The sequence below is a fragment of the Hypomesus nipponensis genome, chromosome 13 (assembly GCF_054491055.1).
Source record: "Hypomesus nipponensis isolate SF chromosome 13, ASM5449105v1, whole genome shotgun sequence".
Classification (NCBI taxonomy): Eukaryota; Metazoa; Chordata; class Actinopteri; order Osmeriformes; family Osmeridae; genus Hypomesus; species Hypomesus nipponensis.
In genome coordinates, this window is record NC_140373.1 from 324,504 (window position 1) to 348,173 (window position 23,670).

General features: G+C 49.2%; 1 protein-coding gene across 1 annotated transcript in view; it reads right to left on the minus strand.

Annotated features, from left to right (window-relative positions):
* Positions 1 to 6,605: 6,605 nt before the first annotated feature.
* atrnl1b (attractin-like 1b) overlaps positions 6,606 to 23,670 on the minus strand; it is a 60,383-nt gene continuing 43,318 nt past the window's right edge. The window contains 4 exon segments of the mRNA XM_084670106.1: positions 6,606 to 8,409; positions 12,180 to 12,198; positions 12,201 to 12,296; positions 17,046 to 17,153. Of these exon segments, the coding sequence (XP_084526232.1) occupies positions 8,285 to 8,409; positions 12,180 to 12,198; positions 12,201 to 12,296; positions 17,046 to 17,153 (348 nt within the window). The 3' untranslated portion in view covers positions 6,606 to 8,284.

Below are 23,670 nucleotides of genomic sequence, written 5' to 3' on the forward strand. Positions count from 1 at the left end.
GATGACAAAAAGACAAATGTTAATGGATTTTACTTTTGATGTTGTACTTCTCTGGGAGCTTGGTCCTGATTGGCTGTTGAAGATTTCCCCTCCCCAAGCAGATGTCTGCCCTGCCTCCAAGCCTGCAGGGGGTGCTGGGGCACTAACCCTGCCTGCTCAGTCACGGCCTCCAGGACTCATGCTAAATGTCTGGAGCTTTTCTCATCCTCTGGAGATTGTTCATAGTAAGCTTGTTCAGCCATTATTCTACGACTCGTATGCAAGGTGCCACAGTGTGGATACTATAGCTTCCCCTGAACAGTGTATCTCCCCCTGAACACAGTGTATCTCCCCCTGAACACAGTGTATCTCCCCCTGAACAGTGTATCTCCCCCTGAACACAGTGTATCTCCCCCTGAACAGTGTATCTCCACCTGAACACAGTGTATCTCCCCCTGAACAGTGTATCTCCACCTGAACACAGTGTATCTCCACCTGAACACAGTGTATCTCCCCCTGAACAGTGTATCTCCCCCTGAACAGTGTATCTCCCCCTGAACAGTGTATCTCCCCCTGAACAGTGTATCTCCCCCTGAACAGTGTATCTCCACCTGAACACAGTGTATCTCCCCCTGAACAGTGTATCTCCACCTGAACACAGTGTATCTCCACCTGAACACAGTGTATCTCCACCTGAACACAGTGTATCTCCCCCTGAACAGTGTATCTCCCCCTGAACAGTGTATCTCCACCTGAACACAGTGTATCTCCCCCTGAACAGTGTATCTCCCCCTGAACACAGTGTATCTCCACCTGAACACAGTGTATCTCCACCTGAACACAGTGTATCTCCCCCTGAACAGTGTATCTCCACCTGAACACAGTGTATCTCCCCCTGAACACAGTGTATCTCCACCTGAACACAGTGTATCTCCACCTGAACACAGTGTATCTCCCCCTGAACACAGTGTATCTCCACCTGAACACAGTGTATCTCCACCTGAACACAGTGTATCTCCCCCTGAACACAGTGTATCTCCACCTGAACACAGTGTATCTCCCCCTGAACAGTGTATCTCCCCCTGAACACAGTGTATCTCCCCCTGAACAGTGTATCTCCCCCTGAACACAGTGTGGATGCTGTCGCTCTAGCCGGCAGGCTTCTCCTACTCCTGTCACACTCTGGCTTCCATCTTAAAGGACAACTTGCTTATAACTGCTGAAAACTAAACTAGAGGTTTCTACATCCAGTATGGAGGCTTTACTAACAGCTGTAATCTTTGTTACTTACAGTTAACATCCTAGCAGAACGTTATACTTCAGCATCCTTGTAAATACCCACATGCCTGTTCTAGATTTGTACTATAATGTTTGGGGTGGGGGCTCTTTGTGTCATCCTGTCTTTAAATACATATTTACACCCATATAAGCAGTCTGTGTGCCCTCACATGCTGGGCTTTCTCTGTGTGCTGTGTGGGGAGGCCTGGGAGCTCATCTGTGGTGTGTTGATAGTGATTACTAGTGATAACTAGTGATAACTAGTGATCATCACTAGTGTTAACTAGTGATAACTAGACTCAGCCTGATAGTGGGGACCCGTGAAACCATGTACCTGTGATGTTTGGATATTTTATCATGTCAACAAGGAGGCACATTGAACCGTGCCTGAACAGAACCCCGGTCCACCAGGGCCTCTGGACAGGATTTATAGGTATTCACCAAGACCTCCATGCACTTTTTCATGGGCGGGTAAAGTTAAACCAATCAAAAAAATGAATAGCTCTGTAATTATAGACTTGAGAGAGCGGGAGTTTGACCATTTCCAGAGGGTTGAACCAGTAGAACAGAAACTCATAAGCTGTGAATGTTCATGTCCCCTGACAGACATACTCTGTAGTCTCCTGCTGGCCTTAGGGTTAACTCAAACCCTAACCAAACCCTAACCAAACCCCAAACTGCTGCTAAATGACTCCCTGCCTCTGACTTCTGTATGCTACATACGTTTCACACAATTCAATCGAACATCTGAAAATGCTAAACCAGCATCCAAAGTTTGATAAGTTAGCATTAGCGGGGACATTTGATTATGTTGAATTGGTGAACACAATTACATAAATTATGTTATATTGTTAAAACAAATGTAAACAATTAGATTTGCTGTTGGGTTTCTAAAGCTGAGTCTGTAGATGGTTGTAATGTGTGAGGCATCAGACGCTGGAAGACGGGGATCCTGTGAAGACAAACACAACGTCTTTTAAACATGAATGATCCCCAACATTTTAGATACAAATTTGCTTTTAAGGAATGTTATGAAGACAACATATAAAATACATAATGTCAGAGTTGGCGTTATTGCCCTTGGCTTGTGAAAATGTAAAATGTCGTATGTAATAAAAATGAGTCAAAATAATACTCACTGATTTTAGTCATGTGAACCTCAACACTTCAGAACTACATTCGTTGAATGAATTACTCTGTAATAGTAATAACATCCGTAGTTAAAGTACCGTAGTAAAAGTTAATGATACTGTAGATGTTATCTGCAGTAACATTCATTTACATAGTAATAACACCTGGAGTAACCAGAGATGGCAAAAGTACACTTCCTTAACTCAAATAAAACAGTGTAATAACAGTGTAATAACAATGTAATAAAACTAATGACACATTATAACAGTGTCATAACAGTGTAACAACAGTGCAGAGATGGCAAAGGTTCACACATCCTTCCACTCAAGTAGAAGTACAGATACTCGTGTTTAAAAAGACTGGGAAAAGTTGAAATACTGTCCATACTTTTTCACTCAAGTTAAAGTAAAGAAGTGCTCTGACATATACATAAGTGAAAAGCAGCCATTATTACTGCCTGTTTTAGTGTCACTCTGGTAACTGGACCTCACATCGTATTGATACAATTACAGAGAAATACACTACAGACACAGAGCATTCACCAGGAATGCTTTTTGACACCGACTATTTCGAACATCTCCCTCATATCTGGTGTTATATATACATCTATTCCTCCAAAAAAGTTCTGAAACATTTTATATTGTTGGAAAACCTGATTAGTCACCTTTACAACGAGTAACAACTTGTAAGGATCGTGCATCTATGGAATGAGCAACACAACTAACTGTGTGGGTAGCGGCCCCCAAAAAAGTGCCCAAATCCCCTGCAATATTCTTCTGTTGGTATTCACTGTCGTTTTGAGAGTTTCCGAACTTTTTTGGAGGAGTTTATATACTGTACTTATTGTTATAACTATCTTAATGTTTGGTGAACACTCCAGAACAACTGTTCATACATACAATCTATGGTCACACTTTAGTAGAATGTTTTACTAGGACAACTGGCTGAAATAATATGGAGCTTATCTCTCTACTCCGAGTGAACAACCATCTATCTGCTCCGGTCCTGGTGAACAGCCGGAGGTTGCTGGAGGATGGCAGCGTTCACTGCGGCCTGGCGGACATCGTCAGTCAGATCACATCGGCGGCGGTGCAGAGCGACACGGACAGACAAGGACACGCCCCTCCGCGAGAACGAGAACCTACCCTCAGACACCATGATGGAACACCTGTCCTGGATCTGAAAACAGATTTATGGAACGTGTCACAGGACTCATCAGACAGGAGTAGCTGCTCTGCTGTCTGAGGTCTGCAGGAAACACCTGCTATGATGAGGGAGGAGAGGGAGGAGGGCGGGAGAGAGGGGGAGGGAGGAGGGAGGCACGGGGTTGGGTTATAATCTGTGCTTCAGGGTGGTGGAAGTCCCATCGGAATCATTTAAACACGATAAAGGTTTTCTGTGAGAGTTAGAAATAAAATCAGGGCTTGTATTCTAACCAAAGAGAGATACACTGAGAATAAACATTTTATTTCCTAAAATCTCATCTCCCATTTTCCAGGTCAATTGTTATGAGATTAAAATAATGTGCAATGTGAGAAAATGCTGCCATTATAACCGAGGTGTTGCAGGTCTACAGTTCATAACAGGTCTCATTACAGAGCTAGCAGCTCAGGCAGCCTGGACCTGTTAACACTGGGTTAGGGTTAGCTGAGTTAGGGTTAGGGTTGGCTGAGTTAGGGTTGGGGTTGGGTTGGGGTTGGCTGAGTTAGGGTTGGGGTTGGGTTGGGATTGGCTGAGTTAGGGTTGGGGTTGGCTGAGTTAGGGTTAGGGTTGGGTTAGGGTTGGCTGAGTTAGGGTTAGGGTTGGCTGAGTTAGGGTTGGGTTGGGGTTGGGGTTGGCTGAGTTAGGGTTAGGGTTGGCTGAGTTAGGGTTAGGGTTGGGTTAGGGTTGGCTGAGTTAGGGTTAGGGTTGGGTTAGGGTTGGCTGAGTTAGGGTTGGGGTTGGGTTGGGGTTGGCTGAGTTAGGGTTGGGGTTGGCTGAGTTAGGGTTAGGGTTGGGTTAGGGTTGGCTGAGTTAGGGTTGGGGTTGGGTTGGGGTTGGCTGAGTTAGGGTTAGGGTTGGGTTAGGGTTGGCTGAGTTAGGGTTGGGGTTGGGTTGGGATTGGCTGAGTTAGGGTTAACACCCTGATAAACACTTATTCAGTTGATGTCAGTTGACATTCATCCCTCTGTAGTCCAACTGTGGTCCCTCTGTGTTCACCTGGTTATTACTGTGTTCACCTGATTATTACTGTGTTCACCTGGTTATACTGTGTTCACTTGGTTATTACTGTGTTCACCTGGTTATTTACATCTGGCTCTCAGGTCTAATAATGCAGCTCTCTGATTGAGGACTTTTTTTTCCTGGTATGGGAACAAGTCAACACTTGAGAAGAAAAAGTGGTTTAAAAATTGTGTTGTTCTGAGGCTGATTACATGAAAGAAAAGAAAAATATATCTGGCATTGAAAACGTACTTTCAAAGAGCGCAGGAGTTTCACACCAACAACTGTCTGTCTTGTCCGCTCTTAGAAAACATGTTTGATTTGTAAAAGCTTTCAGTGTCTTAGAGCAGCTATCAACACGCTATCAATGTTGTCAAGATCAATGATAGGGCGGATCTTTGCTCCGAACACCCAGTCAGTGTAAAAATGACAATGAGTCATTAGAGATGACGGCTGGGTCCTGAGTCATAACGTGTCTGGAGGTTTAACAACATAAAGGGACAGATGGAGAACAGGCTTCTAGCACAGTACTGGGATATACTGCACATTGCCAATACATACAGTAACCAGCATGTAGCTACACAGCAACACTTTACATGAAGGTTACATTAGCCAGCCTATCATGTAGCTGTATAGCAACATTTAACATTATCGATACATGGCTCGACATGGCTGGGCACTTCCATTCTGCACTCAAGAGGCAGCGACAGCAGACAACAGCGAGGGTATTGTGTGCTGGTCGTGTTTAGTACCTGTGATTAGACGAGAGGAAGAGCAGACTCCATTGGGGGACCATTGCTGAGAACACACACATCATTAAATATCTCCTGGCCGACAGCAGACTTCTCGTTTACATACTGAATTGCAGCCCTGCTCTGATTCATGACTTGTAAATAATGAAAGGAATGAAATGCTCGGAGGTTAAGTCTGTAACGGTGTCCAGCTGTAGATAGAGCTGCAGTCAGGTGCTTCATGTCCGTTTCTTTCTTTGCAAACTAAAACAGAAAAATGAATGCAAGATCCATGTCAACACACATTGAAACACAACATTAAAGACATAGGCTACCACCGTTGAAATCTGCACCACTTACAAATGTATTATTATTATTTTTTTTTTAAACGACATCAAGTAATCAATAGTCGATTTGATCTATAAACAACCTGGCAAAAACAATAACTGTGCATTTAGAGCTGGAGAAGTGGTTCCTCCTCCGTCACGTAGATGAACGATGCGCCTGCTGCTATCCGTCAGCCGCGCCCCATGCATTATCCCCCACGCACACGCACATTAATATCGCCTAATGTTAGGACCTCCGACATCATGATTTACAGCGGGCTTCGCAGCCAAGGAAAGCCGATAAACGTGAGCCCATCCCTCAATTTTCATCCGACAGATCCTACATGAGTTATATTGAACGGTTCGACAGCTTCGCCCACAGTCACAGCCATTGACAGATCCATCTCCATGGAGACACGGTTGGTTCCTGCACACAGCAGGAGAGCTTTGCGTGGCTGTTATTACCACATTATACACTGTAGGACTTGGAACACTAAGGAAGCTGGGAAGCAAGTCCAATTATTTGTTTTTAATAGTTGGTTGCATATATTTAGAAAAGGACGTATTTCACTAGAACACTCGAGAGCACAGGATAGCACAGTAACCAGGACAAAGGTAAACATGCCATAGCATCTTCAGACAGCTCAGGGGTCATACTGTGACGTCTTGACTGTGTCTCTCTCCAGGACCAACACTCCAGGGGTGAACAGATAAGCTGTGTCAAAGTTCCCTCTCTGCCTCTCTCTCTCTCTCTCTCCCCTGCCTCTCTGACTCTCTCTCTCTCTCTACCCTGCCTCTCTGCCTCCTGCCTCTATAAAATGAACTGGGTTCCACGTGGTTCAACACTCTCCTATCAGCTTAAAACTTTAACATTTAGAACCGACATGTTCTGAAGGAACAAAATGTTAATGGATGTTACTTTCGTGAGGTTTTGAAATGAGTTGCTGCAACCAAGTGGCCTAAGAATATTCAAGTGTCTTTATTTATCTGGCATGATGTTCATGTATATACAATACACAACCGTTTAGTGATATGCCCCGAGCAGTCATGTCCATCCACACATCAGTGGTGAACCCTGACCCGTGAGAGATCAACTCCTCACTGGAATTACAACACATTAAAAATGAACTGTCACAACAACAGCTGGCATTCTATATTATTTGTTAACATGACATGTTATATTACAACCATGTTGTTGGGATAGCAAATAGATCCAGAACACCTTTGAGTCCTTAGCAAAGAACCCTAACTTATGATTACTGGTAACAGTCACTGTACAAGTGAACTGTTACTCTGGAATCCATTAATTATTAAAACAAACTTATTAAGGACATTTCTTTTCACAAACACAGTAAAAAGACTTGTTTTATCATCATCATCATAGATAAGAGTAGGAGCAGAAGACGAAAGCCTAAAATACATTTCCTCTCAGAACTTTCTTTAATAACAAAAAAAATAAAATAAAAGAATATCTTAAAGAGCGCCACAGATTCACATTTAGTTTCTAAGCTGTACACAGAGGTCACAACCCTACCTGGCTCCTTGCTTGTTAGTCCAACATGGCTGATCTTTTGGAGCAAGTTACACCTCTACAGTTCTTCCCCTGCCCTCCTGCCCCCCTAGCCGGGGCCCAGCAGGGAGGGGGGCCGGCTGGCAGAGGGCCAGGCTGAGGGGGCCCAGCAGAGAGGGGGCCAACAGACAGACAGCGGGGTGGATACCTGGTCAAAGGTCAGCCAGGTTCAGGGCCGACCCTCCCTCCCTGCCTCCGACCCTCCCTCCCTGCCTCCGACCCTCCCTCCCTGCCTCCGACCCTCCCTCCCTGCCTACGACCCTCTCTCCCTGCCTCTGGTAGATTCTCTAGGGCAACAGGGTGAAGGATAAGCATCTCCAGGTGAAGTCTCTGCAGAGTCCCACAACTATAGCTAGCCTCTATCTCAGCTAGCCTCTACCTCAGCAGAGAGATACACAGGCCATGTAGTGGCTTGTACAGACTTTAGCTTGTGGGGGGAAGGGGGGGCACAGTCATCTCAGTCCCCAGACTGGCCTGCTGTAGGTTGCCATGGTAACCCTTTTAACCTATACAACATCAGCCAAATTGTGATTAAAATGTCTTAGAAAAAAGCCTGCGGTTTGGAGGACTGCAGACAGGCAAGCAGCTCTGATGTCTTCAGGTCTGCATCTCAGTCTGGAGGATCCAGGAGCTCCACAGGAGAGGGGCTCTGGTCAGCTGGAGGAGGAGGAGGGGAGGCTGCAGGGGTCTGGAGGGTGCCAGATAAAAGGTAGGAGGCCCTGGAGGCTGCAGGGTTCTGGAGGGTGCCAGAGTTAGAGAAGTGAGAGTGGAGAGGAAGACAGGAGGAGGAGACAGTACAGGAGAGAAGATGAGAGGAGGTGAGAGGAGAGAATAAGGAGAGGAGAGAAAGAGGAGGTGAGAGAAGGAGGAGGAGAGAAGGAGGAGAGGAGAGAAGGAGGAGAGGACAGAATGAGGAGAGCAGAGAGCAGAGAGATAGCAGGGTCGAGGTTCTGGGCTACCTAGCAGAGTTCTGTACCTGGGATGGTCCCTCTGCCCCACAGGCTGGAGACCCCCATCAATCTAATGAACCCAGAAGTCCTGAGGGGTCAGGGTTAGCTAAGAGCTGTTCAGACACAGGTGCCCTGGTGGGCAGAGGGGAAGGTCTTGCGGTTCTTCAAAGCCTGGCTCTTCTCTTTGTAGTCCATTGGTTTCTGCTGAGACGTGTCAATCAGGGCACTGGCAATGGCAATTCCTGTTGAAGACACAAACAGATTGAGGGGTGAGTGTGAGGGGTGAGAGAGTGAGGGGTGAGAGAGTGAGGGGTGAGAGTGAGGGGGTGAGAGTGAGGGGTGAGAGAGTGAGGGGTGAAAGTGAGGGGTGAGAGTGAGGGGTGAGAGAGTGAGGGGTGAGAGTGAGGGGGTGAGAGTGAGGGGGTGAGAGTGAGGGGGTGAGAGTGAGGGGTGAGAGAGTGAGGGGTGAGAGTGAGGGGGTGAGAGTGAGGGGGTGAGAGAGTGAGGGGGTGAGAGAGTGAGGGCAGCTGGATCTGGGTACGCCAGGGGGCCGACAGCCCTCTAAGTATTGCTGGGATGCTTTGTCATGGTTCTCTCAAACGTCTGCAACCTGTTGTTGGGAAAATTGAAGATGTAACACATTTATCCTGTATAAGAATGATTCTGTGTTCAGCATTCCTTTTGTGTTCCCCAAATCTGAACTTTGGGGAACACGAGGCATATGTAAACAAGGTGACCTGGGCTGACCACTCTCTCTTACTGGAGAGGCCATAAAAGATGTCTGGCCTTATCTGTGTTGGGTGAATCATGTGGTTAAGCTTACAGGGGTCAAAAGGCACACACACGCACACACTCAAACACGCACGCACACACGCGCGCCAGGTCTATGCAAGGAGCCAATGAAGAAGAGCAATGGAACATTTGCATGCCTTTGTCTTAACCAATGACTGTAAAGAGCGGTTCTGCTTAAATAGCTAGCTAGCACAACATGTTAGCAGACAAACTTGTAGCACAATGGCGTGTGATGTTTTTGTCTCCTTGTGGGCCGGCCGCAAGCAATAAACTTTCTTAAACTTGTTCACCGACTGACTGTGCAATGCTTGATAGATTAATATTTCTGACACCTATAGAGCTTCTAGCTAGCTGTCTGCATCCTGTAGAGCTTCTAGCTAGCTGTCTGCATCCTGTAGAGCTTCTAGCTAGCTGTCTGCATCCTGTAGAGCTTCTAGCTAGCTGTCTGCATCCTGTAGAGCTTCTAGCTAGCTGTCTGCATCCTGTAGAGCTTCTAGCTAGCTGTCTGCATCCTGTAGAGCTTCTAGCTAGCTGTCTGCATCCTGTAGAGCTTCTAGCTAGCTGTCTGCATCCTGTAGAGCTTCTAGCTGTCTGCATCCTGTAGAGCTTCTAGCTGTCTGCATCCTGTAGAGCTTCTAGCTAGCTGTCTGCATCCTGTAGAGCTTCTAGCTGTCTGCATCCTGTAGAGCTTCTAGCTGTCTGCATCCTGTAGAGCTTCTAGCTGTCTGCATCCTGTAGAGCTTCTAGCTGTCTGCATCCTGTAGAGCTTCTAGCTGTCTGCATCCTGTAGAGCTTCTAGCTAGCTGTCTGCATCCTGTAGAGCTTCTAGCTGTCTGCATCCTGTACAGCTTCTAGCTGTCTGCATCCTGTAGAGCTTCTAGCTAGCTGTCTGCATCCTGTAGAGCTTCTAGCTGTCAGACTGCAGAGGAGAGAGGAACTCGGGCTGTCTCAACGCTCGCGGCAGCGCCACGTCCGATTGACCGGCCCCCTGCAGCAGCGCCACGTCCGATTGACCGGCCCCCTGCAGCAGCCAGGCATGCCAGCCGCCTGTCACACACCCATAAACCTTGCCTACGCCCTCCAGGAGCAGTTCTCAAAGGAGCCTTTAAATCATCCACTGCAGAGGGAGAGAGCAGCTTGTGTTCTAGCCACTCTGCTCAGCTCCTCCCTGCGCCATAGAAACAACACAATCCTCTCAGGCTCCAGTTCATTACTGGAGACGAAACAGCCAAGAGACTGAGGAAGTGTGTGGGGAGTGTGGTGTGTGTGTGTACGTTGTAGGACAGTATTTACACCCGGAAACAAACTGAGGCCCTTAGGGAAGTCCATCTTCACAGGATTTATAGTGTGTGTGTGTGTGTGTATGTGTGTTGTGTGTGTATCAATATGTCTGTAGAGATGCATTTCTTGTGATGTCTTTACACTACCATAGTGTGCTACTCAGAGACCTACCATAACTATGGAGACACACAGTAACCATGGAGACAGTAAAGACTTACAATAACCGTGGGGACAGGAGACACATACAGTAACCATGGGGACAGCAGAGACCTACAATAACCATGGGGACAGGAGACACATACAGTAACCATGGGGACAGGAGAGACCTACAATAACCATAGGGACAGGAGAGACCTACAATAACCATGGGGACAGGAGACACATACAGTAACCATGGGGACAGGAGAGACCTACAATAACCATAGGGACAGGAGAAACCTATAGTAACCATGGGGACAGGAGACACCTACAGTAACCATGGGGACAGGAGATACCTACAGTAACCATGGGGACAGGAGAGACCTACAGTAACCATGGGGACAGGAGACACCTACAGTAACCATGGGGACAAGAGACACCTACAGTAAACATGGGGACAGGAGACATCTACAGTCAACATGGGGACAGGAGACACCTACAGTAAACATGGGGACAGGAGATACCTACAGTAAACATGGGTATAGGAGACACCTACAGTAACCATGGGGACAGGAGACACCTACAGTAACCATGGGGACAGGAGACACCTACAGTAACCATGGGGACAAGAGACACCTACAGTAAACATGGGGACAGGAGACATCTACAGTCAACATGGGGACAGGAGACACCTACAGTAAACATGGGGACAGGAGATACCTACAGTAAACATGGGTATAGGAGACACCTACAGTAAACATGGGGACAGGAGACACCTACAGTAACCATGGGGACAGGAGACACCTACAGTAACCATGGGGACAGGAGACACCTACAGTAAAAATGGGGATAGGAGTGTTCAACTCTACAGGCAGCAGCAGCAGGATGACTGGGTGAGGTTGGTTCGTTCACCGTGTAGTTTAGTAGAAACTGCTCACAAGGTCAGAGGACTGTCTTGGAATAGGATTAGGGTTTGAGCAGGCCAGTCTGACTGTCTTGACCTCTGCTGTGGAGCTTCCTGGTGCTCGATGCACCAGACTAGCTGGTCCAGCTCCATCACATTAGAGAGCAGGCAGACATCTCTCCAGCTCATATCTCCACTACTCACAACCCAACATTGTACAGCAGCCTGTCCACATCACATCCTGTAGAGCAGCATGTCCACATCACATCCTGTAGAGCAGCCTGTCCACATCACATCCTGTAGAGCAGCCTGTCCACATCACATGCTGTAGAGCAGCCTGTCCACATCACATGCTGTAGAGCAGCCTGTCCACATCACATCCTGTAGAGCAGCATGTCCACATCACATCCTGTAGAGCAGCCTGTCCACATCACATCCTGTAGAGCAGCCTGTCCACATCACATGCTGTAGAGCAGCCTGTCCACTCCTGCGTCCCTGGGTGTCTCCCACAGAACTGAACCATGGGTCAAGGAACCCAATGCAGTCTTTGGGATGCTTTTACAGTGGTTCTGATTCTAGAACAGGGATGGTTCTACAGTGATAGTTATTCTAGAACAGCAATGGTTCTCCAGTGATGCTGATCCTGGGTTCCCTGGGGAGCAGCAGTGTTTGGGTGTGAGTCAGGCTCTGGTGGTGTCGCCTCCAGGTTTAGCCAAGTCCTTCGCGCCACACACACACTCTCACAGTTTGTTTTTAGATAACATTTGTGACTCAATTCTGCTGATGACTAGCAGGAAGCGCTGCTGGGAGCAGAGGAGTCCACACAGCTTTTAGCACCTTCACCATCAGCAGGAGTATGTGTGTGTGTGTGTGTGTGTGTGTGTGTAAGCTTCTCACCAGACTGGCCGGGGGGGGGGGGAGGCGCGAGGGTCCGGAGGGGAGACACATCAGCACCGTCAGCACCGCCGCACGCCCTCCTGAACACGGCTCCATGGCAACGGGCTTGGGAGGGCCCTGGAGAGACACAGACCAACCAGGGCTTAGTTTACATGGAGAGAGACCAACCAATCAGGGCTTAGTTCACATGGAGAGAGACCAACCAATCAGGGCTTAGTTCCATTTAGGAGGGAAAAAGTGTGATGAGGGGAGAGGATGAGGAGGGTGAGGATGAGGAGGGGTGAGAAGGGTGGACTAGTGAAAGGTCAGACTGAAGACGGTCTGACAGTGACAGCCAGTCCTCTCCACGCAGCGTGTTATCACAGCAATATCTGTCTGTCTGAGCACACCAGGCCACTTAAAGAGCACTTACCAAGTTCACAGCCATTGTCTCTGGCTGAGAAGAGGCAGGAGAGGCAGGCAGATTTCTCCCGTTGTGTCAGTCTTTCCTCCCTCTCAAACTCCCTCTCTCTCAAACGCTCTCTCACTCCTTTGTCTCTTCCTCAACCCCTCTCTCCTTCTCCATCTTTTGCTCTCCCTTCCAATAAATCTCTACCTCCCTCCCCCTCCTTTCTCTCCATGTCTTCACATGAGTGTGTGTCTTCATCTCGGGACTCTGAGTCCTTCTGAGCCTGCAGTGCCCAGGAGACCCTCCCTCCCAGGAGACCCTCCCCCAGGAGACCCCCCCCCCAGGAGACCCTCCCTCCCAGGAGACCATTGCTCCCAGGAGACCCTCCCCCAGGAGACCCTCCCCCCAGGAGACCCTCCCCCAGGAGACCCTCCCTCCCAGGAGACCCTCCCTCCCAGGAGACCCTCCCCCCAGGAGACCATCTCTCCCAGGAGACCCTCCCCCCAGGAGACCCTCCCTCCCAGGAGACCATCTCTCCCAGGAGACCCTAACCCCAGGAGACCCTCCCTCCCAGGAGACCCTCCCCCCAGGAGACCATCTCTCCCAGGAGACCCTCCCTCCCAGGAGACCCTCCCCCCCAGGAGACCCTCCCTCCCAGGAGACCCTCCCTCCCAGGAGACCCTCCCCCCAGGAGACCCTCCCCCCAGGAGACCCTCCCCCCCAGGAGACCCTCCCTCCCAGGAGACCCTCCATCCCAGGAGACCCTCCCCCCCAGGAGACCATCTCTCCCAGGAGACCCTCCCCCCAGGAGACCCTCCCTCCCAGGAGACCATCTCTCCCAGGAGACCCTCCCTTCCAGCACTCGGAAGCTTCCAGCCAGAGCTACAGGACACACGGTGTCATTTGCTAAGTGGCGTAGCTTGTCATTTCTCCATGCAGGTGTCAATCATTAGGCTGGCTCTGCCCTCCTACGTACTTCTGCTCAATTTTCATTTTGCTTCTGTACAAGGTCTGGGCTTTCAGTATATTAGTCGGTTTTTGCCAGACATATTTTTGGTGATCCGCAAACAGAGGGAGTGGCTGAGAACGATGACGTTCATTTGTGCCCTAGTTTGAGTTGTAGTTCAGTAATGGCGGCGGAGAAAGATGAGAGCAAAACCATACAGTCCGTTGTGGCAACACTGCCAAATATCCAACAGCTAAAGCCAGAGCAAGAACAATCCTTGCTGAATTTTGTTGGTGGCCATGATGTTGTGGCCCTATTCCCACAGGGTTCGGGAAAAGTTTGATTTTCCAGCTACGGCAGCTAGCTCTGTTACAGTAGTGGTGAAGGAGTTGGCTAAGGCGAACGCTAGCAATTGGTTATGGCAGATCCAGAGTGGCTCTGGGCAGATCCATTTAACAGAGTACCCGCCTTCAAGGAAGTTAACGCTCGTCAATGGAGCGATCCCAGACCCTCTGTACAAATGAAATGTATGAGAGTCTGGTTAAGACCAGGCTAGTAAATCATGGGAGAGAAAACACACAGGAGGGAGAACACAGGAGGGAGAACACAGGAGGGAGAACACAGGAGGGAGAACACAGGAGGGAGAACACAGGAGGGAGAACACAGGAGGGAGAACACAGGAGGGAGAACACAGGAGGGAGAACACAGGAGGGAGAACACAGGAACACAGGAGGGAGAACACAGGAGGGAGAACACAGGAACACAGGAGGGAGAACACAGGAGGGAGAGAAGATGAGAGAAGGAGGGAGGGGAAGTGAGGGGGGGGAAGTGAGGGGGGGGAGGAAGTGAGGGAGGGGAAGTGAGGGGGGGGAAGTGAGGGGGGGGAAGTGAGGGGGGGGGAAGTGAGGGAGGGGGAGAAGGGAGAGAGAGAGGAGGAGAGGAGAGAGAGAGGAAGGGAGAGAGAGGAGGAGGAAGGGAGAGAGAGGGAGAGGAAGAGAGAGCGGAAGAGAGAGAGGAAGAGAAGAGTAAGAGGTTGTGTAGAGAATGCTATCAACACAAACACGGCCCTGTCTCCCTCAGTCCTAATCACCCTTGTTTACCAGGCCTCTCCAGCAGCCTCTCCAGCAGCCTCTCCAGCAGCCTCTCCAGCAGCCTCCCATTAGGTTTCTCATTTTAGCAGGAGGTACATAAATTAGCTGGGGGCACGCATCATTGAGTCTGCACTCAAACTCACCCTCCCCTTGTTTTAATGTGAGACTGCCATGAATAGGAGCTGTGCTTCAGTTGCTCTCCTCTCTCTATCTGACTGGGCTGTTATTGCTTCTGTGACTCCATCCCCATGTGCAGGTAGCACTAATGACATTAGTTTAATTATTTTTGCAGTTCGGAAGCTACCCTTCTTAAGTGAACACAAACGTTGAAACAAACGTGATGTATGAACTGAACAGGCCTAAGTCAAACAGCACTGCACTTACGCAAGGACCTCAATATCAAACATTCTGCATCAATACGATCCTTCTCTGTCCTCCAAAGCATCAATTACATTTCACATGTATTCATTTAGCAGTGCATATAGAGTACAGCTTCTGATGGGGTTTCATTGGTCAGAGTCATTAATGGTCTCTCTACTGCTGAAGATCCCCTGCTGTTACTGAGTTAAAGCTCTGGATTTGCTCTGTCACACACATGATACAGCAATGGACTGGCCAGTAGTCAAACCACTGAGCACATTGTACATAGTGCTTAAATCTAACCGCTTTCCCCTGTAGTGGTGATCAGCACAGCAATAATGAGTGAGAACCCAACCTTTGCAACAATTTCTTTCAGCACTAAACAGGTAAGATAAAGCTGGTCGTTGAAAGCAGCGCTTTGTCTGTCTCTCTCTGTCTCTCTCTGTCTCTCTCTCTCTCTCTCTCTGATGAACAAAAAGTGCCAACAATATACCACAGTTTGCACAACTACACAGTATTAACAACAGTCATAATAGTATTAAGAACAGAAAAATATTTTTTGAGACAGTGACAACTAAATCACAACAAAATCTAAAAAAAGGGGAATCGCAAATTCGCGCAAATCACAAAGAGGAACAAACATCCCTCCCTGTCACGTACAGATCGTTTCACACAGAAACAATCCATCTATCTACACACACATGACTGTGTCGTGTCCTGTAACCAGCTGGCAGGTGTCGTCCATCATGCAGGCTGTGTGAGGGGCTCCATGTGCTCCACGTTGGCCATGTCACTGCTGTGTCATCAGCCCCAGTCCTGCAGTGCTCACGCCTGATTGGCTCACAGAGCGCCAGCATCTGACCTACTGGTCTTGCGGGGAAACGCGATGCTATCGTGGCTAACCAGTCCTGTCCTCCATTACACTGGAGATGCTGCGCAGCTAAATGAAGCCAGATGTCGTCCAATTAACCTTTCTGAAGGGAATTGCACTGTGCTTCCCAGCACTCTCCAACAGCAGGAGCACAGCTGCCTGCAGAGCTGTGCCTTACAGAACGTCTCCAACAGCAGACAGCAGCATCATGATGGATGGAATATAGCCGCTTTTCATTGGCTCTCTGGGTTGATCCATATCGACACACTCACAAAGTCCCAGGGACTGTTCCACTGATTGGTACCAGACACACTCCACCTGACTATCTTCTGTGGTTTTCCAACAGGCTAATCTGGTATTTAGTAACTGGTACATAACAAACAACCATTTGGTACCACCGCCAACACAGGAAGCAGTTTGCAGCCAGGTGTGCTATCCAGGAAGTAGTTTGAGGAAGGTTCTAACCAAGGTGGCTGCTCACACCTGGAACAAGGCTTGACACATAAGCATGTGTGCCTGTTCACCCGGACACCGTTGTCTTGGTGATGTTTTCTAATGGTAATTTGGTCTGGGATACCACATGAATATCAGTCGTCTCCATCTGTCGGTGTGTGTGATCACACGCCAGCGTTCCCCTGCCCTCTGACTACATCACATGACCTCCTCTTCATCGTGTGATAAAGGGTTAAACAATCCATCCTAACTCCCGCCCACAGCCCCCTGTGCTCCCAGCTGTCTGCAGAGGATGTGCAGTTTGCTGTTTAAAGTACGAGGCTGGGAGAACGTTCAGGTGGTTGAGGACTGTTGTCCCCTGACAGACCATAATGAGTGCTGAGTGCAGCTTCACGGCTCTCTAATGGATGATACCATGCTGCGATGACAGTCGCCACAACGACTGCAGCTCTCTCCAGAGCATTAGAGGTGGAGGAAGCTATTTACAGAGCAGTAGAGGTAAAGGAAGCTCTCTACATAGCAGTAGAGGTAGAGGCAGACAGGCCCCAGCTCTGCCTCATGTCGCTGAGGGCATTCCAACAGCAACAGTATATTATAAAAGCTTTAATCCATTACAGGTAATGGGCTCTATATCAGGAGCTGCTCCTAGGTGGGCCTGCAGGCAGTGTGTGTGTTTGTGTGTCAGAGTGTGTGTTTGAGTATGACTGAGTGTATAGGCTTGTGTGTGTGGGGGTTTGAGAGTGTGTGTGTGACTCACCTCAACCCCTCCAGGTAGGAGCTCAGTTTGCTCGCCTCCGATGTCCAGCGCCACGGCAACGGAGGCAAACGGCCTGCTGGCCATCTGCTGCCTCTCCCTCATCAGCTGCTGCAGGGGGAAGGGGGAGGGGACATGTGAGAGGAGGACTTTGAGACAGAGGACAGGGAGGAGCAGGAGGGCTGGATGATGCAGGCAGGGGAGGCAGAGGAAGACCACAGGAAGTAGGGAGAGGAGGGTGTGTTGGGTGAGATAGAGAAAGAGAGGGGGATGAGAGGGTTGAGGAACCAGGCTAATCACGAGTCAAGATGAATTTGAGAGAAATTGCTTGTGCCTTTATATGCATGACAAGTCATTATTCAGGCATTGATCCTCTAGACATCTGTATTCAAGAGAGGTCGTCAAAGCTGCCTTGAGTTGTACTGTAGAGCAGCGGGATAGTGTCAGGTACACGTGTGAGACTGTAGCAGACCAGTGCAACAGATCAGGAATCCAGACCAGAGCAACAGATCAGGAATCCAGACCAGAGCAACAGATCAGGAATCCAGACCAGAGCAACAGATCAGGAATCCAGACCACAGCAACAGATCAGGGCGCCAGACCAGAGAGAGGGATAAAGGGAGAAGACAGAGAGAGAGCGAAAGAGAGAGAGCGAAAGAAGGAGAGGAGCGTTTGGGTAGTCACTACCCTGGGATGACTCTTGTGCTGGCAAATTAAACAGCAGAAATTAGTCCTCTTGTTTTGAGCTGATCAATACAGTAAAACAGAACGTGTGGAGTGTTCCTCCCTGATGCAGTGGCTGATCAATATCTCAACGCAACACCATTCTGGAGCCAAGGACATCGCAGATTGCTATTGGATTTGCGATGAGCTGAAGAGGGCTGCATTAAGCTCTAATTGTCTGACAGATTAGCAACCACCGCAAGGTACTGCGACGGCATGACCCACCCAGTTCTATATATATATATATATATATATATATACACACATATATATTAATAGAGAACCTATTCAAAAGAAAGAAGAAGAAGAAAAATAACCTATTCAAGATGGAAAGGCAGCTCCCAGGGTCTCCAGCTGTGTGTGTGCTGTGTGTGTGCTGTGTGGGTGCTGTGTGGGTGCTGTGTGGGTGCTGTGTGTGTGCTGTGTGTGTGCTGTGTGGGTGCTGTGTGTGTGCTGTGTGTGTGCTGTGTGTGTGCTGTGTGGGTGCTGTGTGTGTGCTGTGTGTGTGCTGTGTGGGTGCTGTGTGGGTGCTGTGTGTGTGCTGTGTGTGTGCTGTGTGTGTGCTGTGTGTGTGCTGTGTGTGTGCTGTGTGGGTGCTGTGTGTGTGCTGTGTGTGTGCTGTGTGTGTGCTGTGTGGGTGCTGTGTGGGTGCTGTGTGTGTGCTGTGTGGGTGCTGTGTGTGTGCTGTGTGTGTGCTGTGTGTGTGCTGTGTGGGTGCTGTGTGGGTGCTGTGTGTGTGCTGTGTGTGTGCTGTGTGTGTGCTGTGTGGGTGCTGTGTGGGTGCTGTGTGTGTGCTGTGTGTGTGCTGTGTGGGTGCTGTGTGTGTGCTGTGTGTGTGCTGTGTGGGTGCTGTGTGTGTGCTGTGTTTGGGTTGGGCCACTTACAGTAGCAAAGCAGGGAAGGAGACTGAAATCAATTGCGTTTTAGTTGTATTATTCCAGATGGCTCCTCCTCCATATCCAGACCAATCAGACGTCTGACCATAAGCTCCTGCCAGAGAATTATCCTCCAATCACGGACAACCAAGGATCAAAATGTCCGCTGTAATTATAGTGATTGGAAGCCATTTAAAGATAATTACGCTTCAAAAAATCCCATTTCTCATGTCGGTCTCAACACTCGTTTCATGTTCTGGACAAATCAGCATGAAGAGTTTGTCTGTAGAGGTCCTGACCTGGTGATGAGGACCCCAAACACTACTCTGCCCCAGACAGGTGTCCTACTGGAAGAACCATCTGATCATCATGCTGTTCTCCTGCTACTGTGTTATTGATCTTAACCTGGGGCTGGGGCATCTGGAGGATGAGGCTGGGGGAATGAGGCTGGGGCATCTGGAGGATGAGGCTGGGGGGATGAGGCTGGGGGGATGAGGCTGGGGCATCTGGAGGATGAGGCTGGGGGGATGAGGCTGGGGCATCTGGAGGATGAGGCTGGGGGGATGAGGCTGGGGGGGATGAGGCTGGGGCATCTGGAGGATGAAGCTGGGGGGATGAGGCTGGGGGGGATGAGGCTGGGGCATCTGGAGGATGAAGCTGGGGGGATGAGGCTGGGGCATCTGGAGGATGAAGATGGGGGGATGAGGCTGGGGCATCTGGAGGATGAGGCTGGGGGGATGAGGCTGGGGGGAATAAGGCTGTATAACTGATAACTGTATATTTTACTGCAATTCCAAACTGATACATTTACTTTAATCAGTCCCTAGTCCCTGTTTTTAAAATATTCAATATTTTTAATATTCATTAAAAAAAATGTCTGATGTTCTTGACCATTCATATTTGCAAATACGTCCTGGAAGGTTTAATCTGTACCCATCTAAAAAAGTCTGATTACGTTTCAGAACCAGACAAGGTGTATTCCCACATGTCCTGATAGACATACTGTATGACCAGAACAACCTCCTAACAGACAAACAAGTCTGTGCTGTTTATCATTCTCATCATTCCCCCAATAACAGACAATGCAGAGGGAGGGGGAAAGTTCAGGTCAAATCCATGTAATTGTTCCTCTGTTGAAACGCTTTCAAAACATCCCCTCGGGCAGGAGAAGCAGGGAGAAAGCGTTCCCTATGTGAAATTGACATTGATCCAGAGATTGATTTTTCGTATTATTTTTTTCCCCACTATACAACCTTGATGTTAAAACTTCAAATCCCAACACCATGGGAGAGCGAGATGTGTACAATTACACCTTCAAGAACCCTAAGAGCTCGCAACACATTTCTGATGGGGACTATAGTTCTAAATTAGGGCTTTTGCCCTTTCCACAAACCAAGACCACTAAGAAGTGTTGCAGGCTGTGGAAAAAAAACAGATAGACGGTTTTAAACACAAAGTTTAAAATCCACCAACATTCATCCTAAATGTCAGACACCAGAGCTGTAGTTAGTCATGTGGCTGGGTCTAGTTGAAGCAGTGCAGGAGTGGAGAGGTTGCGAGTTAATGGCTACATTTCCAGCGCATCAGAGAGGAAAGAACACTCTCATCAGAGCCAGTCAGCTCACAGAGAAGCTGTGGAAATGAATACTAAGTTATGAACAATAGCTACAAGAGAATTCTGCAAAACTAATTAACAACTGTCCAATAGCAGGCTGTTTTCAGGTGTCCAAGCCAGTCTGCAGTCGTCCAGCTCTGTGATAACAGGCCCAGCTGGGGATGGCTTCAATACTTGATTAATTTGGTAAGAGTGAGAATGTTGTTGCAAAAGCAGCCATCTTTGTTCTCTGGGAAAAGTCTTGAATGTGCTCGGCATGGGTGCTCATCCTGGCCCAGGCCCCTCTGGGGACATGGTGGACTATCCTCATGCTGGCCCCTCTGGGGACCTGGTGGACTACCCTCATGCTGGCCCCTCTGGGGACATGGTGGACTACCCTCATGCTGGCCCCTCTGGGGACATGGACTATCCTCATGCTGGCCCCTCTGGAGACATGGTGGACTACCCTCATGCTGGCCCCTCTGGGGACATGGTGGACTACCCTCATGCTGGCCCCTCTGGGGACATGGACTATCCTCATGCTGGCCCCTCTGGAGACATGGTGGACTATCCTCATGCTGGCCCCTCTGGGGACATGGACTATCCTCATGCTGGCCCCTCTGGAGACATGGTGGACTACCCTCATGCTGGCCCCTCTGGGGACATGGACTATCCTCATGCTGGCCCCTCTGGAGACATGGTGGACTATCCTCATGCTGGCCCCTCTGGGGACATGGTGGACTATCTTCATGCTGGCCCCTCTGGGGACATGGTGGACTATCTTCATGCTGGCCCCTCTGGAGACATGGTGGACTATCCTCATGCTGGCCCCTCTGGGGACATGGTGGACTATCTTCATGCTGGCCCCTCTGGAGACATGGTGGACTACCCTCATGCTGGCCCCTCTGGGGACATGGTGGACTATCCTCATGCTGGCCCCTCTGGGGACATGGACTATCCTCATGCAGGCCCCCCTGGAGACATGGTGGACTACCCTCATGCTGGCCCCTCTGGGGACATGGACTATCAAAGCTTAGCAGCACCCCGGCTCACTGGACATCACACATTCTGCTTATTGATGTTTACCTTGCCTTTGAATTCACTTTGAATTTGATCTCTCTGGGGACAGGGAGACAGACAGCTCTGTGGGGACAGGGAGACAGACAGCTCTCTGGGGACAGGGAGACAGACAGCTCTGTGGGGAGAGGGAGACAGACAGCTCTCTGGGGACAGGGAGACAGATCTCTGGGGACAGGAAGACAGACAGCTCTCTGGGGACAGGGAGACAGATCTCTGGGGACAGGAAGACAGACAGCTCTCTGGGGACAGGGAGACAGGCAGCTCTCTGGGGACAGGGAGACAGACAGCTCTCTGGGGACAGGGAGACAGACAGCTCTCTGGGGACAGGGAGACAGACAGCTCTCTGGGGACAGGGAGACAGGCAGCTCTCTGGGGACAGGGAGACAGACAGCTCTCTGGGGACAGGGAGACAGACAGCTCTCTAGGGACAGAGAGACAGGCAGCTCTCTGGTACAGGGAGACAGACAGCTCTCTGGGGACAGGGAGACAGGCAGATCTCTGGGGACAGGGAGACAGATCTCTGGGGACAGAGAGACAGACAGATGTCTGGTGAGAGTCAACATAAGTCAGCGGTACTTGAGCTCTGCTAGACTCGTAAATCTGCCTCAAGTCACTGTCCTGTTGAGCGCCTCAGCTGCCTGGCTTAACTATTGATTAAAGCAGATGTTTCACTCAACTTCGACACAGATTGATGGAAATCAATTGTAACTGGTGAGGATGAGTTGTTAGCTAACTTAGTTTGTTTTTGACTGAAGTTTCTCATTCAGACTGAATCGCTGGTGTTGATTGTATTTCTGGTGAAGGTGAAAATTCAAGACACGACTGAATGTTTGCATAGAAAAGAGCACTGGCTCTTGTTTATATCATCCTTGCACTGTCACATTCTGCTGCATGTTAAACATGGAGAGACACACACACACACAGGCAACCAAGCAAGCCCAACTCAACATGCACTGTCTCATTCAGCATGATCTGTTCTGACTCGCTAAAACACAGTAGCATGATAAAGATTCCAATCACTGTAATTCCATACCAGCTAATAAGGTTCAACTGAACCTCAAACTGCTGTTTGCGTGTTCTAGCCGTGTCCCTGTCCTGTTCCCTGGGATGGGTGCAGCACAGCCAGGGGCTGGTCATTATCCTTGTTTTTCTCCTGCATGAGTGAAGTCCAAACATGAGCTACGTGGGTTGGCATGACTCAACAACCTGGGAGATTCAGTCCTAACACAGCTTCAGTCCTAACACAGCTTCAGTCCTAACACAGCTTCAGTCCTAACACAGCTTCAGTCCTAACACAGCTTCAGTCCTAACACAGCTTCAGTCCTAACACAGCTTCAGTCCTAACACAGCTTCAGTCCTAACACAGCTTCAGTCCAAACAGGGCTTCAGTCCTAACACAGCTTCAGTCCTAACACAGCTTCAGTCCTAACACAGCTTCATTATGGTCTGGTAAAGCTGTAAGGGTGGTGCTACAATGCTCCCACAGACCAGATCCTGACCAACACGTTTAAAAACTACTTTTAATCACGTGACCAGAGATCAAACACCACTGCCCCTGTCAGCCATCACACGCAGGGGTCTATGTGTCCGTGTTCTCCCCAGTATTCATGCACATGGGCCATATGTGACGTGGTGAAATGTCAGCCCCCCCCAGGGTCCTCCCTCCTTCTCCTCCATCGTGACATTCACACCAGGGTCATCCCTCCATCCTCACAGCTTCATGTCTGCAGCCCAGCAGCTACATGGTTGCTGTTAGTGAAGTGAACACAATATAACAGTAGAACAGTGAACTGAAAGTAGTGTCCAGGCAGCTCATTGAGCTTCACGTGTCCACGTCAGCCTGCAGGGTTAGGGCTCGCAGCTTAGAGAACTGGCTCGTCTCTCCGCCCCTCAACTGAACAAAGCTCTCAGAGAGGCCGGGGGGTTACATGCCATTTGACGCTCAAAAGCAGTAATGACAGAATAATGGCCCAATCATTCAGCCACAAGACACATCAAGAGGGACCATTTCCCCAAGTGTTCCTGATTAACCCTGCTTTCACACCCTGTTGGGTCAGGGTTTAATACAGACCATACAGATCTCATGTTGCCTGCCATTGAGGATTAGAACTCTATTAAAAAGCTGCTCAATATACCTTCAAAAACCAACGGGGGGATTCATGATTATATAGGAAACACTTGATTCTGGGAGTTTTTCCTCTTCCTTTGGTCTGGTATGAGACTGAGAGGGTCCTCTGCAGACAGGATGTGGCTGATTCAGGGAGAGGGACTCATTTCAGAGCTGATTGACTTACAGCTGATCCTCCGGTTACATACCTCCTCAATGGAGGCCGGTGGTTTACTCCCAGAGCACACA